At 45.4% G+C, this 23,074-nt stretch overlaps 1 protein-coding gene across 1 annotated transcript in view; it reads right to left on the bottom strand.

The window, feature by feature from the left end:
• Nucleotides 1–23,074, bottom strand: part of YPEL2 (yippee like 2) — a 76,407-nt gene that overhangs the window by 17,554 nt on the left and 35,779 nt on the right. Inside the window, exon 2 of the mRNA XM_087717087.1 lies at nt 14,155–14,466. Within this exon, the coding sequence (XP_087573213.1) occupies nt 14,155–14,271 (117 nt within the window). The 5' untranslated portion in view covers nt 14,272–14,466. The remainder of the gene's footprint in view (nt 1–14,154; nt 14,467–23,074) is intronic.

Genomic DNA, 23,074 nt, shown 5'->3' with positions numbered 1-23,074 from the left:
AGCTAAGCCTGTGTCTGCGTTCATTACCGGACGGAGGGGGGCCAGAACACATATGTGTTTGCGGTGCAAGGCCAGTAGTGGCGGGGCGGGGTGGGGCCGGAGAGCAGTTTAACAACCGATTCACCCAAACCTGGCCGAACTGGCTGAATCTCACTACTGTTTGTGAAAATACAGAAAATATATATAATATATAGTCCCCAACTTACAACAGTTCATTCGGTGATGGTTCGAAGTTGCAACGTGATTTATGCCCACTTTTCCACACTTATAACGGTTGCAGCATCTTGTCACGTGATCAAAATTTGGATGCTTGGCCCCCGGCATGCATTATGACGGTTGCAGTATCCTGAGGTGATGTGACCCCCCCGGACCCCTGCTTTAGCGAGCTTCTGACAAAATCATTGAGGAAGCCAGAATTACGTCACAACCATATGACTAACTTAACAACTGGACTGATTCACTTAACAACTGGTGCAAGGAAGGCTGTAAAACGGGGCCAAACTCACTTTGCAGCCGTCTCCTTAGCAACCGAAATTTTGGGCAAAATTGTGGTCATAAGTCCAGGACTGCTATATATGTATATGATTGTTTTTACATATCTATATATCTATATCTATATGCATATTTATACATCTATCTGTCTATCCGTCCATCCATCCATCCATCCATGAAAAACAAGGAATATATTTGTATATACATAAACATACATATACATAAATACAGTGTATACACAAAGGTGGTCCTCGACGTACGACAGTTCATTTAGTGACCGCTCAAAATTACAACAGCGCTGAAAAAAAGTGACTTATGACCATTTTTCACACTTACGACCATTACGACTTGAAAACTGGTTCATATATACGACGGTCGTAGTGTCCTGGGCTCATGTGATCCCGTTTTGTGACCTTCTGACAAAGAAAAGTCAACGGGGAAGCCAAGACTCACTTTACAACCGCGTGACTAACTTAACAACTGCAGTGATTCACTTAGCAACGTTGGCAAGAAAAGTCGTAAAATGGGGCAAAACTCACTGAACAAAGGTGTCACATAAATTTTGGGATCAGTTGTGGTCGTAACTCGAGGACTATCCGTCTATTCCTTGGTTTTCATATGAATGGACGAACCTATGCTAAAAAAATATCTCTTGATTGTTCAACCATTGAGTTTTCAAAGTCGGATGTTCCCCTGGCTTGAAATTCTCAGGAGGGAATTTCTGATCAGAATTTCAGAAGCCAAGGCAGGCCCTGGTGTCACAGACACACTCCTTACATGTCAGTCGAACTCCCAAAGTGGCACAAGATCGCGACAGCCACACAATTAATCTGCCAGCGGCGTCTTCGAATCGATGTCAGCGGGATCAAAAGCCGAAAAAGAAAACGAAAAAATAATAAAAATAAAAATGCCGCTGTAGCTCAGGCAGCATTGGTGCCAACCCTCATTTATCACTTAGAGACCCAGCAAAAGAAGGGAAACACACACACATACAGACACACACACACACAGACATACAAAGCGGATTCACAAATGTGTCAGAAAGGCCAGTAAATCTTCCTCAATTATCTGACAGTTCCCTTGCTTACATGACAGCTGAGTCAAAGGCAAGGAAAAGAAATCTTAATTTTTTTTATGCTTGCAGAGAGAGAGAGAGAGAGAGAGAGAGAGAGAGAAAGAGACAGAGAGACACACAGAGAGAGAGACAGAGAGACAGACACAGAGAGAGAGACACAGAGAGAGACACAGAGAGACACAGAGAGAGACAGAGACAGAATCAGAGAGACAGAGATACTCAGAGACACAGAGAGAGACACACACAGAGACACAGAGAGATATTGAGAGAGACAGAGAGACAGAAAGAAAGACAGAGAAACAGAGAGAGAGAGACAGAGAGACAGACACACAGAGAGAGACACAGAGAGAGACAGAGACAGAATCAGAGAGACAGAGATACTCAGAGACACACACAGAGAGACAGAGAGATATTGAGAGAGACAGAGAGAAAGACAGAGAGACAGAAAGACAGAGAAACAGAGACAGAGAAAGAGACAGAGAGAGAGACAGAGAGAGAGACAGAGAGAGAGAGACAGAGAGAGAGAGACAGAGAGAGAGACAGAGAGAGAGAGACAGAGGCAGAGAGACAGAGAGAGACAGAGAGAGACAGAGGCAGAGAGACAGAGAGAGATAGAGAGAGAGACACACACACAGAGAGACAGAGAGATAAATATTGAGAGAGAGAGACAGAGACACACACACACACACACACAGACAGAGACAGTCAGAGAGAGAGAGAGAGACACAGAGAGATATTGAGAGACACACAGAAAAAGACAGCGAGAGAGACAGAGAGATAGACAGAGACCGACAGAGAGAGAGAGACAGAGAGAGAGAGACAGAGAGAGAGACAGACACACAGAGAGAGACACAGAAAGAAATATTGAGAGAGAGACACAGAGAGAGACAGAGAGAGACACAGTCAGAGAGAGACACAGAGACACACAGAGAGAGACACAGAGAGACAGAGAGAGATATTGAGAGAGACACAGAGACAGAGAGGGACAGAGAGATAGACAGAGACAGAGCTAGAGAGAGAGAGACAGAGCGAGAGAGACACAGAGAGACACAGTCAGAGAGAGAGACAGAGAGAGAGCGAGAGAGACAGAGACAGAAAGAGAGAGACAGAGACAGAGACAGAGAGAGAGACACACAGAGAGAGAGACAGAGAGACAACGAAACTAAAATAGCATCACATCAGTGGATTTTTTAAAAAGAAAAAATACAACTTTATTACCACAAGAGTTCTCGGCTCCCCATCTTCCCTTGAAAGGTGTGACCCAGGTAGCAAATGCCATGATTTATCGGTCATCCTCGACTTACGACAACGATTGAGCCCCAAAGTTCTGTCGCTAAGCGAGACGGTTGTGAGGTGAGTTTTGCTCCATTTTACAGCCCAGCCTTGGTTGTTAAGTAAATCACTGCAGTTGCTAAGATGGTTATTAAGTGAATCTGTCTCCCCCACTGATTTTAGTTGTCAAAAATCCGCAAAGGGGTGATCATAGGACAGCTGGACACTGCAACCGTCATAAATACGAGGCAGTTGCCGAACGTCCGAATTCTGATCACGGGACTGCGCGGATGCTACAAGGAAAGGTCATAAGACATTCTTTTCATTGCCAGTGTAATTTTGAACGGTCGCTAAATGAATGTTGTAAGTTGAGGACTATCTTCTACTTCAGGGTTATGTTTATTACTCACGGGGGGGGGGGAGCATTAGACAGGATAGTAAATCTGCTTGTCCAGACAAAAATTCGGTCCAGCTTCCTTCTGCTTCCAAAAAGGAACATCCAGAGATGCTACCTCTGTACATAAGAACAGTAAGGACAGTCCTCGACTTACGACCACACTTGAGCCCAGAATTGATATGGCTGTGAGAAATTTGTTAAACGAGTTTTGCCCCATTTCGCAACCTTTCTTGCCAGATTTGTTGTGAATCACTGCAGTTGTTAAATTAGTCACACGGTCGTTAAGTGAATCTGGTTCCCCCCTGCCCCCAATGGATTTTGCCTGTCAGGAGGTTGCAAAAGGGGATCACACGATTCCGGGACACTGCGACCCATCATAAATATGAACCAGTTGTCAAGCATTTGTGTGTAAATGACCACGGAATGCTGCCGAGGTTGTAAGTGTGAAACACGGCCATAAGTCACTTTTTTTCTGTGCCGTTGTAACTTTGAATGGTCACTAAACAAACTGTTGTAAGTTGAGGACTACCTGCATTCAATTGTTGCTATAGGTAGTCCTTGATCTATAACCACAATTGAACCCAAATTTCTGTTGCTAAATGAATCATTTGTTAAGTGAACTTTGCCCCATTTTACGACTTTTCTTCTACAGTTGTTAAGTGAATCACTACAGTTGTTCAGCCAGTAGCACCATTGTTAAATGAATCTGACTTCTGATTACTTGACCCCAGGACACTGCAACCGTCATTAAGATGAGTCAGTTGCCAAGCATCTGAATTCTGATCACAGATACTGCAACAGTCGTAAGTGTGAAAAATGCCATAACTCACATTTTTCAATGCTGTTTAAACTTCGGTCACTAAACAAACGGTCATAAGTCTGGGGCTACCTGTACTAAATGGGGAATTTAAAAACAGTCATTATAACTAGTAGCTATACAGATTTTCCATAAATCTGTGAATTATTTGATGGTCTATCCAGAGCATGCAGGTAGTCCTCGGTTTACGACGACAATTGGGCTGAAAACTTCCGTTGTTTACTGAGATATTTGTTAAGTGAGCAGTGTCCCATTTTAGGACCAGCCTTGCCACAGTTGTTAAGTGAATCCCTGCAGTTTGATAATTTAGTCACACGATTGTTAAGTGAAGCTGGCTTCCCCATTGACTTTGCTTGTTGGAAGGTGACAAAAATTGACCACACGACCTTGGGACACAGCAACCGTCATAACTATGAGTCACTTGCCAAGCGGCTGAACTCTGATCGCTTGATCATGGGGATGCCGCAGAGGTCGTAACTCTGAAAAATGGTTGTAAGTCCCTTTTTTGGGAACTTCAAACAGTTATGAAACGAATGGTTGAAAGTCCGTTTCTGGACATACATCTGGAAGCCGACACGCCTCACCTTAGCAATGCAAAGTACTGGCTTATCCTAAGCCCATGATGGCGAACCTATGACACATGTGTCACAGGTGGCATGCAGAGCCTTCTCTGTGGGCATGCAAGCCGTCGTCCCAGCTCAAATCCAGCGCGCATGTGCGCGTGCCTCCCACCCACCAGCTAGTCTTCGGGTCTCTGCTGTGCATGCACCGAGGAGGCGGGGTGCATGCGGGAGACACATGCGCATGGGTGGGTGTCGCCTGTGAATGCTGGGGGCGCATGCACATGGGGCGGTGGAGCATCGGGTGTGAGGTGTGACCATTTTTGCTGCCAGGAGGCTGCAGGGAGGCCCGACTGGGCCCTAAACACAGTGCAGGGCGAGCATAGTGGGCGTCTGCGCATGCGCAGGGGTTGGGATGCATAGGGGTTGGTTTTTGCATGCGCATTGCATTGCACGCGATGATAAAAAGGTTAGCCATCACTGTCCTAAACCAGGGATCAGCAAACTGTGGCTCCGGAGCCGCATGTGGCTCTGGAGCCGCATGTGGCTCTTTCCTTCCTCTGCTGTGGCTCCGTCACTGGTCGGCGCCACAATTTTGAGAGGAGCTTCCGGTGAGTGGCTGGGGGAGAGAATCACAGTGCACCAGGAGAAGACTCTATGGCAAGGGGAGGGTTTTCCAGTTGTCTCCCCAATTGATAGGGCTTTCGGTTATGACAGGTAGAGGAAAAAGGACGCCGCGCTAGGAGGAGACTCTATGGTGGGGGAACTGAACTTCCGGTCAGCTCCAGAATTGAACCGGGGGCTTCCGGTTAGGACCTTTGTGGCTCCCGGTGTTTCCTTTTCGGTGGGAAACGGGTCCAAATGGCTCTTTTGAGTGTTTACGTTTGCCGACCCCTGTCCCAAGCGAATCCTCTCCGCACAAAACGGCAGTGACCAATTCGATCTTTTACATGCTTGTGACACAAGATTAAGTTTTGAGCTTAACAGGCAAATTCTTTTTATAAAAACCAGATTCTTCCCCGATAAGATTATTTGAAAAGCCTTTCGCTTTGTTTATGGGAATGCTATTTTAGAAATCTTACAGAGGGGAGGGAATCGCCCTTCATCCTGTTGAGACCAGCAACACAAACAAAAACGATACGATTTATAGCATGCCATTTTTGAAATCTGGGAAACTTTGCACTATACACAAGAAACTGTGTGCAAGTTTAAAACAACCGTGATTTATAGCAGGGGTGTGTAACTGGGTTTCCTCGAGGGCCGGATCAACATTGCAGTTCTCCCTTGGATGGATTGGGGGGGATTTGGATTTTTCTGTGTGGATCTGAAGCATCGGAACGTCCCCCTCGCTGCTTCAAACTCTCCTGTTGTCTTGCTCTACGTTTTACTGACCACCAAACCCTCCATTGCTCCACACAACACAACCTCTCACCAACTTCTCCCTGTGCCACCAAAGCTGGTCATCTCTAGGGATTTGCAAAAGCTCTTGAAATAAGAAAATGAACTTCAAATTTAGGGGAACGGTTTGCAAGGCCCAGGCATGGATGCATTTATGATTTTGCACCAAAAATTATATCGAATACAATATAGAATACAATAGCAGAGTTGGAAGGGACCTTGGAGGTCTTCTAGTCCAACCCCCTGCCTAGGCAGGAAAACCCTATACTGTTTCAGACAAATGGCTATCCAAGACTTCCAGTGTTGGGGCATTCACAACTTCTGGAGGCAAGTTGTTCCACTGATTAATTGTTCTCACTGTCAGGAAATTCCTCCTCGGTTCTAAGTTGCTTCTCTCCTTGATTAGTTTCCACCCATTGGTTCTTGTTCTACACTCAGGTGCCTTGGAGAATAGCTTGACTCCCTCTTCTTTGTGGCAACCCCTGAGATATTGGAAGACTGCTATCATGTCTCCTCTAGTCCTTCTTTTCATAAAACTAGACATACCCAGTTCCTGCAACCGTTCCTCATATGTTTTAGTCTCCAGTCCCCTAATCCTCTTTCTTGCTCTTCTCTGCACTCTTTCTAGAGTCTCCACATCTTTTCTACATCGTGGTGACCAAAATTGAATGCAGTCTTCCAAGTGTGGCCTGACCAAGGCTTTGTAAAGTGGTATTAACCCTTCACGTGATCTTGATTCTCTCCCTCTGTTGATGCAGCCTAGAACTGTGTTGGCTTTTTTGGCAGCTGCTGCACACGGCTGGCTCATATTTTAATGTTTGTCTACTAGGACTCCAAGACCCCTCTCACAGTTACTATTATTGAGCAAGGTACCACCTATACCGTACCTGTGCCATTTAGGCCATCGAGTAATTACCAAATATCCACAGAAATAGCTAGCTTTTGTGTAATGATGAAATGGTTGAAGATTCTGGCCAATTTTATTGCTGGGATAGTCAAACCTTTATTGGATTATTAAAAGAGATTTACGGAGATCCTTTTTTTCCCCCAATGGCAGAAGTTTCCCTAGAGCAGAGGTGTCAAACTGGATTTCTTTGAGGGCAGGATCAGCATCGTAATTCTCTTCCGTGGGCCAGCAAAGAGGGGGGAGCATTGGACAGACGTCTCCAGCAGCACCCTGTCAGCCAAAATCGGGCAAAATCCAAGGCCCCCACAGGATCTGTTTTCAGTTGGCAGAATGCTGCAGGAGGTCATGGAGGGCAAAAATGAGGTAGGGGAGTGCACGCAGCCCAGTTTAGCTGGCAGAGACACCGCCGGCCGGTCATTTTGGTATTTTTAGGCTGGCCCCACCCGTGGTCCAGATTTAAGTACACCATGGGCCGGATAGGTGATGGGATTCAAAATGTATTAGTACCGGTTCTGTGGGCATGTCTTTGTGGGCGTGGTTTCGCTCTGTGGGCGTGGCAAGGGGAAGGATACTGCAAAATCCCCCATTCCCTCCCCACCCCACTAACCTGTTTTCCAGATCCGTTCTCCTGTTCAGGGCAACAAAAGAAGAAAGGCAGGGAGGCAGCAGGGGCGGGGCCAGCCTATTTGACAGTTCTCCAAACCACTCAAAATTTCCGCTACCGGTTCTCCAGAACCTGTCAGAACTGGCTGAATACCACCTCTGGGTTGGATATTGAGTTTGAGACCCCTGCCCTAGAGAATAATCAGATCCGGACTGCAAAACTCTAAATAACCAGCAGATGGCAGCGCGAAGGATTCGGTGCTGCCCTCTAGTGGGTTTCTGCAGTTTTGCCGCTCAGATCTCAAAGCCCTATTTTTCCAGGCCCAGCTACAAATATTTCCCTTTTGAGGCACTTTAAGTGCGATCGTTTGGTTTGAACGAAAGGAAAGAGAAGATGTAGGATGCCAGAAAAGCATTCTTCACATATTTCCATAATCCAGCACATTGCTTATTTCTTCTAAAGAGGAAAAAAGATGAAGTATCAAACTACAAAAGAAGAGATTATTCTGTTGGAACTGTGTATGTCTGGGTGCAGGGGTGGAACTTAATTAAAAATCCCAATTCCGGGTGCAAATTCAAGTAGTCCTTGACTCACAACGACAATTGTGGCTAGAACTACTGTTGCTAAGCGATGCAGTCGTTAAGCGAGACACCATGACACCGTGTCCATTTTTTGTCTGGCTGTTAAGCAAATCACATGGTTGTTAAGTGAATCCCCTCTGACTGTTAGAAACTGGGAAGGTGATAAATGGAGGCCCTCGGATAGGGCAACCATATATATAAAATGGCTCTGTGTGTGTGTGTGTGTGTGTGTGTTTGTGTGCTCCAGCATAACTCTGGAACACCTCAAGAAATTTCAATCATAGATGATTTACTTGCTGGAAACAAATACTGTGCGGGTAATAGACGCTTAACACCCCAAGGGGGGTATGTTCTACAATACAATACAATAGCAGAGTTGGAAGGGACCTTGGAGGTCTTCTAGTCGAACCCCCTGCCTAGGCAGGAAACCCTATACCGTTTCAGACAAATGGATATCCAGCATCTTCTTAAAGACTCCCAGTGTTGGGGCATTCACAACTTCTGGAGGCAACTTCTGTTCCACTGATTAATTGTTCTCACTGTCAGGAAATTTCTCCTCAGTTCTAAGTTGCTTCTCTCCTTGATTAGTTTCCATTCATTGCTTCTTGTCCTGCCCTCAGGTGCCTTGGAGAATAGTTTGACTCCCTCTTCTTTGTGGCAACCCCTGAGATATTGGAAGACTACTATCATGTCTCCCCTAGTCCTCCTTTTCATTAAACTAGACCTACCCAGTTCCTGCAACCGTTCTTCATATGTTTTAGTCTCCAGTCCCTTAATCCTCTTTGTTGCTCTTCTCTGCACTCTTTCTAAGAGTCTCCACATCTTTTCTACATCTTCTTAAAGACTTCCAGCATTGGGGCATTCACAACTTCTGTTCCACTGATTAATTGTTCTGTCAGGAAATTTCTCCTCAGTTCTTTTTTAATATAATTCTTTATTTTTGAATAAACACAAACAGACAAAACACAACAAACACCACAAAAAAAATATTCCATTACAAATTGTAAAAAGTGTGTCAATTGGTTACAAAGAGCTTTCGTGCATCCCTTCCACAGTCATCACCTACAATTCATATCAAGTTATATATTTTCAATCAAATATATTTATATATATTACCATCATCATACCTCAATCTTCATATGACTATAATTGTTTTTACGTCCCTTTATATAAAACTTTCCAAAATTTAAAGCAAAACCACATGACGGCATTCCGTTATGTATTTTCAATATCATCCAGCAACATTACATCTTTATAACACTTTCTAAATAAAAATTAATTATGTTTAATAACAAAGTTTCTAAACCTCCTTTCTTAATCACGGTTTACAATTTATATCCAATTTCCCTTTTATCATGTCAATACAAATATTACATTATTATCATTATCAATCATTTATTTAACAATATCCGTCATCATTTCATTTTTGGGGGGGTCTTAGTTTAACTAAATTTAACTTACTCTTTTTTTTTTAATATTATAAGCTTTCATACATAACAGAGTTTCTAAACTTCCTTTCATGATCACCATTTAGATCCTCTTATAAAAACCAATACATATGTGTACATTGTTATCATTATCAATTATTTATCTAACTATATCCATTAGCACTTCATTTTTAACATAATGCTCTAATTTTAACTAAGTTTGACTAATATTTTGTTATTAGTTTTCATATCTCAACCTGTGTCTTTCCAGTAATAGTGCAGTCTTATTTCTTTTGCCATTTGTGGAATTAGTCTTCTGGTTATTTCCTTAATCAAATTTGCGTGGACTTCTCTTCGCAACTTGTTTTTTGCATATCTTGTAAAATCTCGAGACCCTCCGTCAGCTTCTTTAATCAGCTTATCTTTGGTTATCAGTAGTGCTCTTGTCAAAGTTTCTCTCCTTGAATCCATCAATTCTTCTCTTTTTTCTTCTTCTATATCTTGAAATCTGGGGTAGAGCTCCTTTCCATCTATCTTCCATTTCCATGTTCCACTGCAGTGAGAACAATTAATCAGTGGAACAGAAGTTGCCTCCAGAAGTTGTGAATGCCCCAACACTGGAAGTCTTTAAGAAGATGTTGGATAGCCATTTGTCTAAAACGATATAGGGTTTCCTGCCTAGGCAGGGGGTTGGACTAGAAGACCTCTAGTCTTCCCCAATTTATTAAGAGACCCACGTTGGCACATCTGGGGAAATCCGAATCTGAAAGCTTCCCTGTTTTCCCCACCCAGTTGAAGGTTCAAGATCTTGCCCCCACACCACAGGTGGGTTTCAAAAATTTTTAGACCCTCTTCTGTAGGTGTGGCCTGCTTTGTGGGAGTGGCTTGCTGGCCTTGTGTCCAGGTGGGAGTGGCTTGCCGGCCATGTGACTGGGTGGGAGTGGCTTGCCAGCCATGTGACTGGGTGGGCATGGCCAACTTGTAAAATGTGATGAAACGCACTTAACGCTCTTGCTTAGCAACCAAAATGTTGGCTCAGAAACTCTGGCATTTGAAGCACACAAGTCTTAAAGCTGTCAAGTTACAAGACTCTCGCACCTCTAACCCTTTAGAAAAAAAACCCCAGGGGTGTTCAAACTTGACAGCTTTAAGACTTGTGGACTTCAACTCCCAGAATTCCTCCTCTCGCTCTTCATCTTGATGATGTGCGGACGGGTGGGGGAAGGGAGCTGGAACCTGTTCTAACTGGCACTGTAGATTTGTGGAACCTCTTCTATAGAAGAGGTTAGAATGGGCAGGAACCCACCCCTGCCTGCCCCACACCCACAAGTCCATCACATGGTCCAATCTCTCACTGCCATGCTGGCAGTTCCACCCATCCAGTTCCGGTCAGGTGCAGAGACAAAGGATGACCTTGGCTTTCTAGAAAGAATTTTGTTATGGCTACTTGTCATCTAACTCCTTGCAATCCCCACCTCCCAGTTTCCCACAATAGAAAATGCATAGTAGAATAACAGAAAGTGTGGCAGGCTAAAGATCCAAAAGGAATACGGCTGCAGCCCTGACATAAGGACTGTTTTTCACACTTACGACCATTTATAGCATTGCCGCTTGAACACAGGCATGAAATTATGATGGTCGCAGTGTCCTGGGGTCACGTGATCCCTTTTTGCGACGTTCAGAAAAAGCAAAGTCAATGGGGAAGTCAGGTTCACTTAACCACCGTGTGACTAACTTAACAACTGCAATGATTCACTTAACAACCGTGGCAAGAAAGGTGGTGAAGCAAAGCCAACTTCCCTTAACAATTGCCTTGTATAGTAATGGAAATTTTGAGCTGAATTATTTGTAATTCAAGGACCATCTGTACCTGTAGCAATTGGTCATCAGATTGCTACAATGGTCATAAGTGTGGAAAACAAGTCACTTTTTTTCAGTTCTGCTGTAATAGGGTGGGCCAAGAACCACTTGGACCCGTTTCCCACCGAAAAGAAAACACCGGGAGCCACAAAGGTCCTAACCGGAAGCCCCCTGTTCAATTCTGAAGCTGCTGACCGGACGTTCAGTTCCGCCACCATAGAGTTTCCTCCTAGCGCGGCATCCTTTTTCCTCTACCTGTCATAACCGAGAGCCCTATCAATTGTGGAGACCACTGGGAAACCCTCCCCTTGCCATAGAGTCTTCTCCTGGCGCACTCTGCTTCTCTCCCCCCCCCCCCACTGGAAGCTCCTCTCAAAATTATGGCGCCGACCAGTGACGGAGCCGCAGCAGAGGGAGGAAAGAGCCACATGCGGCTCCAGAGCCGCAGTTTGCTGACCCCCTGTGATGTAACTTCAAACCGTCACTAAATGAACTATTGTAAGCCGAGGACTACCCGTACAGTTGAGATCAGCCGAAATCTTTGTAAAGTCCAGTTGCTCAAACAAATGCTTGAAAGAAATAAACTAAACGTTCCAGTTTTTTACAAAATTTCATCACCCGAGCTCTGCCAGGGTATAAGCGCCACAATTTCACTCCACAATCACACCTTGGAGGCCTACAATGTTCCTCCACATGGAACCCTCAAAGCCCCATTTTCTCCTTTGCTTTCACCAGACTCCAGTTGGGCCAGAAAATGAAACCACAATATGGATCTTCTTAGTAATCAAAACCAAGGCTGTAGAAGCAAAATCAAATTTAAGTCATTTTAAAAAAAAATCATCCTTGCACCTGCCAGAAACAAGGACACACAATGAACCCACAACTTTTTTAAAAAAAAAATGTATGAAAGTTTGCAAACATTTTGCTTCCCGGAACAAATCTAAGGAAAGTAGATTAAAAAGCATCAAGCAATCCATTTACCTTCTTGAAATAGAAACTATTGATGAAACTACTTGTATTCCCCCGACAACACAATTTGTTAACACACACATACAAAACCTGCACAACTCTTCTATGCCACACAGGTAGTCCTCAACGTACGGCCATAATTGAGCCCAACATTACTGTGGCTAAGCGAGACAGCCGTTAAGTCATTTCTTCGCGCCAATGTACGACCTTTCTCCCCTGCCGTTGTTAAGTGAATCACTGCAGTTGTTAAGATAGCAACATGGTTGTTAAGTGAATCTGGCTTCCCCTTTGACTTGACAGAAGGTCCCAAAAGGGGATCACAATGACTCCGAGACCCTGAAACCGACATTAATACAAGTCAGTTGCCAAGCATCTGAATTTGGATCACATAATCGTGGAGATGCTGCAGGCGTAAGTGTGAAAATGGCTATTTTTTTTCAGTGCCATTGTAACTTTGAATGGTCACTAAATGAATTACCGTAGGTTGAAGACCATTGTTCTCACCCAGGCTTCCTTAAAAAGCAAGAAGCAGAGTCTTAGCCCCCGCAAAACCTCTTTAATTTACACGACTTGTGAATTCCTTTCATTCACAGTCCGCAAGGCTTGGCAAACAGTCTTTCCAAGGAATGTTTATCCACACGCACCTTATCTCACTTGGAGAGCTGCCAGATAAGTAGTTTCCTAATGCAGGGCAAGGCAAAACTTGGCACAGAGTCTCTTATAGCCACAAACAGAACTTTCCTCTCTTGAAACGACCGAATGGCTGAATTGTTTCCTGCAAAAGCCCCCTCCCCATTCGCTCCTCTTCTGTTTCCTGTGGGAGGGGAGGGGCCAATCACCTTCAAGGTGTGGCTTTACTCCCACGTGGACCCTCCTTTCGTAGTTATTCTCGTCTTCTGGCAGCTCTGCACATGCGCACACTGGGAACAGGCTCCAGCTGTTCCTCTGCCTCGCTGCTGTCTAGCTCCCTCTCTGCCTCCGACGCAGAGCCCTCGTCCGAGCCTTCCTCAACCCCCAGGACTGGCTCCTGTTCCTCCCCAGCCTCCTCACTGTCCGACTCTGCGGCCACAACAACTACACAACTATCTATAGTCAATTTTGTTTTCAAAGAAGATCCACTGAAGAAGAGTTTTTGGATAGAAAGAATTTAGGGGCTGCTGTTTGATCGTCTTCCCCAAAGTTGGCTCTGGCTAACTATATTATAATTACAATTAGCAAGTTGCTTATTCTGGAGAAAAAGCACAGGTAAGTCCTGGAGTTACCACCATTTGTTTAATGACCGTTTGAAGTTGCAACGGCACTGGAAAAAAAAAGATTCATGACCATTTCTCACACTTACGACCGTTGCAGCCTTCCCATGGTCCTGTGATTTACAGCTGTATGCTTGACTACTGACTCACATTTATGACGGCTGCATTGTTCCGTGTGTGTGTGTGTGTGTGTGTGTGTGAGATGTGATCCCCTTTTGTGACCTTCTGGCCAGCAAAGTCAGATTCACTTAACAACCGTTTGACTAACTGAAGAACTGCAGTCATTCACTTAACGACTGTGGCAACCAAGAATAGAAGAGAATTCTTGATTGGCCAAATGTGATTGGACACGCAAGGAATTTACAAAGGCCGTAAAACGAGGCAAAATGCACTTAACCAATGTCTCACATAGCAACATACCTTTAAAATTCTGTTTGCAGCTCAAGGATTATTTGTCAATGGAACTTCTGTTAGTATTGTATTGAAGGATGGGTGTTCAATTTCCCAGGCACTCTAGCAATCCTCCCTGCTTGAGGATGACCTACCTTTGAAATTAGTTCATCGTGGTTGGCCAGGTGAGCCCTGCAATGGATGCAGCTGTACGTGCGATGGCACGAAGGCAGGTAGGCTTGGAATGTCTTGGACCGCGTCATCTTCACCATTGGCGCCACCGAATGCTGCGTGAACTCGGAGGTGGCCCAGGAGGTCCTCCGACACGACGGGTCGCAGGGGAAACACTGGAGCACGCAGGTGAAGGCCGTGATTCGGCAGGGGGCGGGTGTGGCGCAGGCTCCACACACGGGCGATGACTTCGGGAGAACAAAAGCGCGCACGGGAGCCAACCGACCCACGTTAACCTGCGCGGGCAAAAGGATAAAAACAAGAATGGGTTTTCCAAAGAACAGTCAGCGCGCGCATTAACTTTCAGTGTTCCAGTTCTAAGTAAGGTATCTCAGGTTGCTGCCATGTCAGCCTTGACAGGTAGACCCAGGTAAGAGCCCCGGGGGTGAAGTGCTTAGAATACAATATTATAGACCAGTGACGGCAAATCTATGGCACGCGTGCCCAAAGTGTCATGAGAAGCCATGTCGCCCGGCATGCGCAGCCTTGCCTGTTCGTCTTCCGTGTTTCTGGTGCCCATGTGCGCGCGACGATCAGCTGTCCTTCGCACGTGCGACAGTGTTGAAAACTGGTGTGCTCATGTGCACCGGCCAGCTGATAGTTGGGTGTGCATGTGCGCTAGAACCTGGAAGTGCGGTTTTTCCAGAGCATGGTCCTAAAAATCGGCATCATTCACCATCCCTGTTAGAGATTAACTCTGCCCACAGCCGGGAGTTCAATCCTGATGGGCTCAAGGGTGACTCAGCCTTCCATCCTTCCGAGGTCGATAAAATGAGGACCCAGATTGTTAGGGGACAATGTGCTGACTCTAATCCGCTTTGAGAGGGCTGTAAAGCAGTGTAAAGCGGTATATAAGTCTAATTGTTATTGCTTGCGAAGGAAGGAAGGAAATAAGGAAGGAAGGGATCTGTGGTGGCACCGTGGTTATAATGCAGCATTGCAGACTAACTCTGCCCACAGTCACGAAGTTCGATCCGGGCTCAAGGTTGACTCAGCCTTCCATCCTTCCGAGGTCGATAAAATGAGGACCCAGATTGTTGAGGGTAATAGGCTGATTCTAAACCGCTTAGAGTGGGTGTAAAGCACTATGAAGTGGTATATAAGTCTAAGTGCTATTGCAAAGGAAGGAAGGAAGGAAGGAAGGAAGGAAGGAAGGAAGGAAGGAAGGAAGGAAGGAAGGAAGGAAGGAAGGAAGGAAGGAAGGAATCAATCCGGGGGGAGTACAGTGGTTATAATGCAGCATTGCAGACTAACTCTGCCCACAGTCACAAAGTTCGATCCTGACTGGCTCAAGGTTGATTCAGCCTTCCATCCTTCTGAGGTCGATAAAATGAGGAGCCAGATTGTTGAGGGTAATAGGCTGATTCTAAAACCGCTTAGAGTGGATTGTAAAGAATTATGAAGTGGTATATAAGTCTAAATGCTGTTGCAAAGAAAGGAAGGAAGGCGGGAGGGAGGGAGGGAGGGAGGGAGGAAGGAAGGAAGGAAGGGAGGGAGGGAGGGAGGGAGGAAGGAAGGGAGGGAGGGAGGGAGGAAGGAAGGAAGGAAGGAATGAATCCAGGGGGAGTACAGTGGTTATAATGCAGCATTGCAGACTAACTCTGCCCACAGCCACAAAGTTCGATCCTGACTGGCTCAAGGTTGACTCAGCCTTCCATCCTTCCGAGGTCGATAAAATGAGGAACCAGATTGTTGAGGGTAATAGGCTGATTCTAAAACACTTAGAGTGGATTGTAAAGAATTATGAAGTGGTATATAAGTCTAAATGCTGTTGCAAAGAAAGGAACGAAGGCGGGAGGGAGGGAGGGAGGAAGGAAGGAAGGGAGGGAGGGAGGGAGGGAGGGAGGAAGGAAGGAAGGGAGGGAGGGAGGAAGGAATCCAGGGGGAGTACAGTGGTTATAATGCAGCATTGCAGACTAACTCTGCCCACAGCCACAAAGTTCGATCCTGACTGGCTCAAGGTTGACTCAGCCTTCCATCCTTCCGAGGTCGATAAAATGAGGAGCCAGATTGTTGAGGGTAATAGGCTGATTCTAAAACCGCTTAGAGTGGATTGTAAAGCACTATGAAGTGGTATATAAGTCTAAGTGCTGTTGCAAAGGAAGGAAGGAGGGAGGGAGGGAGGGAGGATTGAAGGAAGGAGAGAAAAGGAAGGAAGGAAGGAAGTCCTGGTGGCGCAGTGGTTTGAATGAAATATTGCAGGCTAACTCTGCCCACAGCCAGCAGTTTGATGCTGATTGGCTCAAGGTCGACTCATCCTTCCATCCTTCCGAGGTGAGTCCAATGAGGATCCAGATTATTGGGGGCAATGTATAAACCACTTAGAGAGGGCTGTAAAAGCACTGTGAAGCGGTATATAAGTCTAAGCGCTATTGCTATTTCCTTCCTTCCTTCCTTCCTTCCTTCCTTCCTTCCTTCCTTCCTTCCTTCCTTCCTTCCTTAGTAGTTAGAATGCAATATTGCAGACCGACTCTGCCCACTGCTAGGAGTTCGATCCTAACCGGCTCAAGGTTGACTCAACTTTCCGTCTTTCCGAGGTGGGTCAAATGAGGACCCTGATGGTTGGGGGCAAGATGGCTGACTATGTAAACCGCTTAGAGAGGGCTGTAAAGCCCTGTAAAGCGGCATATAAGTCTAAATACTATTTTTAGTGCTATATATTTGCGATGCCTCTGGTGTCCCCAGGTTCACACGATTCCCCCTTTGCCACTTTCTGACAAGGGAAGTCAACGGGGAAGCCAGATTCACTTACTCGTCAGAAGGTCGTGAAGATGAGTGACCCTGGGAACACAGCAATCACATGACCCTCGGGGTCATGTGATCAAAAGTTGATGGCTTGGCAACTGGCATATACTGTCCTTGCCACTTGCCAAGCAGTCAACTTGATCACATGACCACGGGGAACGCTGCCACGGTTGTAAATATAAACAACAATCATAATCCACTTTTTTCAGTGCTGTTATAGCTTTGAAGCAGGAAATGTCCAAGCTTGGAAACTTTAAGACTTGTGGACTTCAACTGCCAGAATTCCCCATCCAGCCTGCTGGACCGTCCCTTTTAAAGCAGGTGGGCTAGGGAATTCTGGGAGTTGCAGTCCACAAGTCTTCAAGTTCCCAAGTTTGGATGCCCCTGCTTTGAACGGTCAACTACACAAATGGCTATTAAGGCAAGCGCTCCCTTTATTTGCCCCATTTGAAAGGGGAATCCCCAGAAACCGGATCAAGGAAAGGAGAGGGAGAAACTGACTTGCCCCTGTGCCTGGAACAATCCGATCCGTTTTCTTTTAAAGGTGAACCAAGGATTCAATTCCAACTTTGCTGAAGTTTTTCCACCGCGATACCCATCACAAGGGCTGGCTTTGTGCAATACGTTGGGCCAGGTCAAGGAAGCCCCCAGGCGGTAGATGCGCAAAATATTAAATTTGGTTCATTTCAGCTCGTTTTTTGGTTTGCTGTTGGGCAATTCTGTACTTGTGGTTTGATTACGCTTTCGGATTTTGTGGGCCTTAAAAAAAACGGACCAGTTTGGCCACTGCATTTGTGAAGGAAACGAGAGGGAGGAAGAAGAAAGAGCAGGGAGGAAGGGAGGAGAAAAAACAGGAAGGAAAGTTGGAAGGAGAGAAGGAACGAAAGTAGTTAGAAGGGTGAATGAAGGAAAGAAGGGAGGGAGAGACTGAGGCAGGGAGGGAAGAGAAAAACAGGAGGGAAGGAGGGAGGGAAGAAAGGAAGGATGGATGCATGGAAGATAGAGGAAGAAAGGAAAAACAGGAAGGAAAGATGGAAGGAGCAAAGGAAAGAAGGGAGGAGTGAAGGAGGAAGGGAAGAAAAAATGGATGAATGCATGGAAGGCAGAGGGAGAAAGGAAGGAAAAACAGGAAGGAAAGATGGAAGAAGCAAAGGAAAGAAGGAAGGAGTGAAGAAGGAAGGGAAGAAAGGATGGATGAATGCATGGAAGGTAGAGGGAGGAAGGAAAGAGCAAAGGAAGGAAGGAGTGAAGGTTGAAGGGAAGAAAGGAAGGATGAATGCATGGAAGGTAGAGGGAGAAAGGAAGGAAAAACAGGAATGAAAGATGGAAGGAGCAAAGGAAGGAAGGAAGGAGTGAAGGTTGAAGGGAAGAAAGGAAGGATGAATGCATGGAAGGTTGAGAGAGGAAGGGAGGAAGGAGCAAAGGAAGGATGGAAAAAACAGGAAGGAAAGATGGAAGGAGCGAGGGAAGAAAGGAAGAATGGATGCATGGAAGATAGAGGAAGGAAAGAAGGAAAGATGGAAGGAGCAAAGGAAGGAAGGACAGAAAAAACCGGAAGGAAAGAAGGAAAGGAAGGAGGGAGGGACAGATTCCTGCAACCACAGGGCATCACTGTAGCAAGCAAACCAACTAATACTCTTTAAAACATCCTACGTAAACCACAGTACCCAGTAACCCCAGAATGAAAAAAACCAGTTCCTGGCCTGTTAGAAACCAGTCCACCCAGCTGGAGGTGAGCAGCAGGCAAGGAAAACTGCACATGTGCAGGACTTAGGGTGTGCACTCCTCCTTCGTCCCAACCTGTGGAAAAATGGTCTTCCACAAAGCCCCATTCCTGGTGCCAAAAGGTTTGGGGACCCCTAACATAAAACCTACAGTGTAAGGACTGCAACAGCCACTTTGTAGAAGAAACAGAAGAAGGGACTAGCAGAGGTCATCTGTCAAGACCAACAAGCAGCCAAAAAAAACCCCCTCTTTCAATTGCACAACAAACGGACAGACTGAACCATAGTTTCAACTGGGAAACCGTGACCATCCAAGCCAAGTCCAAAAACTCTAGGGAATTTCTAGAAGCTTGGCACTCGGCCGCCCACAGGCACATCGAGATAAGCAACGTTTACCCACCATTCAAAACAAGACACTGTAATCAAAGGGCCAAAGAGGAAACCAAACACCAAAACATCTCCTTCCCGGCAATCTACACTCCGCTAAGCAGAGATAGAACAGCAAAATTAACACTAGGCCATTCAACAAACGGTAAACAATATCCCAAATCAAGGAAATGCCAACTCAGACAAACAAACTAACAATAAACAGCAGCTTAATCAAGGATCCTTCAAGAACACGCCCACCAACATGGCTAGCCACTTGTATATATAACTGTGAAAGGGATCTTGGAGTCCTAGTGGACAACCGTTTAAATAGGAGCCAGCCGTGGGCAGCAGCTGCCAAAAAAGCCAACACAGTTCTAGGCTGCCTAAACAGAGGGAGAGAATCAAGACCACGTGAAGGGTTAATACCACTTTATAAGGCCTTGGTAAGGCCACACTTGAAATATTTGCATCCAGTTTTGGTTGCCACGATGTAGAAAAGATGTGGAGACTCTAGAAAGAGTGCAGAGAAGAGCAACGAAGATGATTAGGGGAGGCTAAAACATATGAAGAACGGTTGCAGAAACTGGGTATGTCTAGTTTAATGAAAAGAAGGACTAGGGGAGAAATGATAGCAGTCTTCCAATATCTCAGGGGTTGCCACAAAGAAGAGGGAGTCAAGCTATTCTCCAAAGCACCTGAGGGTAGAACAAGAAGCAATGGGTGGAAACTAATCAAGGAGAGAAGCAACTTAGAACTGAGGAGAAATTTCCTGACAGTGAGAACAATGAATCAGTGGAACAGAAGTTGCCTCCAGAAGTTGTGAATGCCCCAACACTGGGAGTCTTTAAGAAGATGCTGGATAGCCATTTGTCTGAAACAGTGTAGGGTTTCCTGCCTAAGCAGGGGATTGGACTAGAAGACCTCCAAGGTCCCTTCCAACTCTGCTATTGTACATCAAAATAAGAGTAAACTCCAACTCCCTTCAATCACTGATGATGTTACCCAGTTGGGTTATGAAATGTCTGCAAGAAAACCACCAAGCTCAGAGAATACCAAGGATCACACAGTCCTCCTCCTCCTCCACACCCCTCCCCCTACTAGTACTGATGATGTTACCTAGCTGGGTCATGAAATGTTTGTAAGAAAGCCACCAAGGACCCTAATCAAAGAAGATTAGGGGCCTGGAGGCTAAAACGTATGAAGAACGGTTGCAGGAACTGGGGATGTCTAGTTTAATGAAAAGAAGGATGAGGGGAGACATGATAGCAGTCTTCCAATATCTCAGGGGTTGCCCCAAAGAGTAGGGAGTCAAACTATTCTCCAAAGCACCTGAAGGCAGGACAAGAAGCAATGGGTGGAAACTAATCAAGGAGAGAAGCAACTTAGAACCAAGAATATATTTCGTGACCCTTAGAACAATTAATCACTGGAACAATTTGCCTCCAGAAGTTGTGAATACCCCAACACTGGAAGTCTTTAAGAAGAGACCGGACAGCCATTTGTCTGAAATGGCACAGGGGTTCCTGCTTGAGCAGGGGGTTGGACTAGAAGACCTCCAGGGTCCCTCCCAACTCTATTATTCTGTTCTGTTACTGTCTTATTCTATCTCTCACCATGTGTGTCTGTCCCATGGAAATCCAGAATGGTAAAGGATCTCCTGCCATGGGCAGGGGTGGTGGTGGGGGTTGGACTAGAAGACCTCCAAGATCCCTTCCAATCCTATTATACCATCTTCTACGAATTCCAGACGAGTGGACAGCCTGGATATGCACAATTTAAAAGGAGAATTCAAAGCAGACCGATCTTGGAGGCCTTGGGAATAAGAGGAGCCACCAAAATAGCTAGGACCCGGCCCCCCAGCCACAGATGGAAGCCAGAGGTCTGGAGGCCTAAAATAGCTCATTCCTGCCCACATTTCCCAAGTTATTAGAAGCCAAGCAAAACAGCTGTGGACAGAGAAAGGCTGTGTGTGTGTGTGTGTGTGTGTGTGTGTGTGTGTGTGTGTGTGTGTGTGTGTGTGTGTGTGTTGGTGGTTCTCTCTGCTTGCTTGTGAACAAACCTACAACAATCCCTCTTCAGTCGTGGAGTTCCTGAGCTACTAAGAGAAAATGGTTGAAAAGAGGAAAGAAGGGGAAGGATCTACTATGGTAGAATAGAATGAAATTCGGTAAATATTGCCAAAAGTATATAAAGCAGATAGGATGTGCGGGAAATAGATTTAATACTATTAATTTGTGGATAATTGGGAAATGTTTACCATATAAAATTAAATTCGAGGATATGTGTTATTGAGAGTAAAACAGAGTAATGGATGGAAATGACACGTGAAATTTGAATAACTTGGCACGGCAAATAATGATATTGTTTATATGTTAAGAAGAAATTAAAGTTAAGCTGGAAAATATGGAATAAGATGACTGAAATGTGGAATGAAAATGTGATGTAAAATGAACTATACATAATGGAAGATGTAAAGGGGGGAAACCTGGACAAAAAATGTGTTAAAATATGTAATAAAAAATAAAAAAACGTCATTAAAAAAAAAATCAATCCCTCTTCAGTCCAGCTCCTTGCAAAACCTAGTCAAGGTGCATTAGGATCAAACAGAACTGGTTTGGTTTTTTTCCTGTCCTTTTAGATGAGTGTGTGTGTGTGTGTGTGTGAGATTTCACAAAAGTATACAGGTAGTCCTCGATTTACGACCATAATAGACCACTGGCTGTTACGGTTGAAAGTTGTCGTGTTATAAATCATGGGATTGGACCCCAATTTTACTCCTTGACATACAACCTTTCATTTAGTCACTTTTGGAAGCTACAGCAGCACCGAAAAAAGGGATTTGTGTCCATTTTTTCACACTTATGACCGTTGCACATTCTCGTGATGATGTGACCAAAATTTGGATGCTTGACAACTAGTTCATATTTATGATGGTTGCTGCGTCCCAGGGAGTTGAAGTCCACCCCTTTTAAAGAATGCTGGCTGGGTGATTCTGGGAGTGGAAGCCCACCCCTCTTAAAGCAGGCTGGCTGGGGGATTCTGGGAGTGAAAATCCACCCCTCTTAAAGCAGGCTGGCTGGGTGATTCTGGGAGTGGAAGCCCACCCCTCTTAAAGCAGGCTGGCTGGGGGATTCTGGGAGTGAAAATCCACCCCTCTTAAAGCAGGCTGGCTGGGGGATTCTGGGAGTGAAAATCCACCCCTCTTAAAGCAGGCTGGCTGGGGAATTCTGGGAGTGAAAATCCACCCCTCTTAAAGCAGGCTGGCTGGGGGATTCTGGGAGTGGAAGCCCACCCATCTTAAAGCAGGCTGGCTGGGGGATTCTGGGAGTGAAAATCCACCCATCTTAAAGCAGGCTGGCTGGGGAATTCTGGGAGTGGAAGTCCACTCATCTTAAATCATGCTGGCTGGGGAATTCTGGGAATTGAAGTCTACCTCTTTTAAAACGTGGCTGGCTGGGGGATTTTGGGAGTTGAAGTCCACCCATCTCCAAAGTTGCCAAGTTTGAGAAACACTGGTTTAGATATTGATCAGCGGAGAGGAAGGAATTAAGACTCCTGCATGCAATTGCCGCCAGTTTCTATTGCTGTGAATGTATGTGTGTGTGTCTGTGTGTGTGTATACACAGAAGTACAAGTTCCTTGTGGTTTATTTTTTCCTCAGGAACGTGCCACAGGACTGTCGCTCCGTGGCATCTTTCCACGTGGCCTGATGGATGTTTTGCCGAGTGTTTCTTGAGCAGCAGCCAAATTCTCCACCAAATATTTTCTCTTCCCCTTTGCCTGCCTTTCCAATTACGCCAGTCCTAATGGATTTTCCGAGATGTCGTGTCAGCCAACACAAGGTCTCAGCAAGCCACTGTTTCCCTGCCACAATTGTGTTTGCCGAGGACGAAAACAGCCAGACAAAGTTCAAACCTCAAAAGGACTTGAAACGGATTCCACTTATTCCAGATCGGAGAACAACAACCTCTTTTCCATTTGTTCTTTTTTTTAATATTTTATTTTT

Source organism: Thamnophis sirtalis, unplaced genomic scaffold, assembly GCF_051295495.1.
Source record: "Thamnophis sirtalis isolate CommonGarterSnake01/CBP01778 unplaced genomic scaffold, rThaSir2_p1.2 scaffold_6, whole genome shotgun sequence".
NCBI classification, from domain to species: Eukaryota; Metazoa; Chordata; class Lepidosauria; order Squamata; family Natricidae; genus Thamnophis; species Thamnophis sirtalis.
This window is presented reverse-complemented; position numbering and strand designations above follow the sequence as displayed.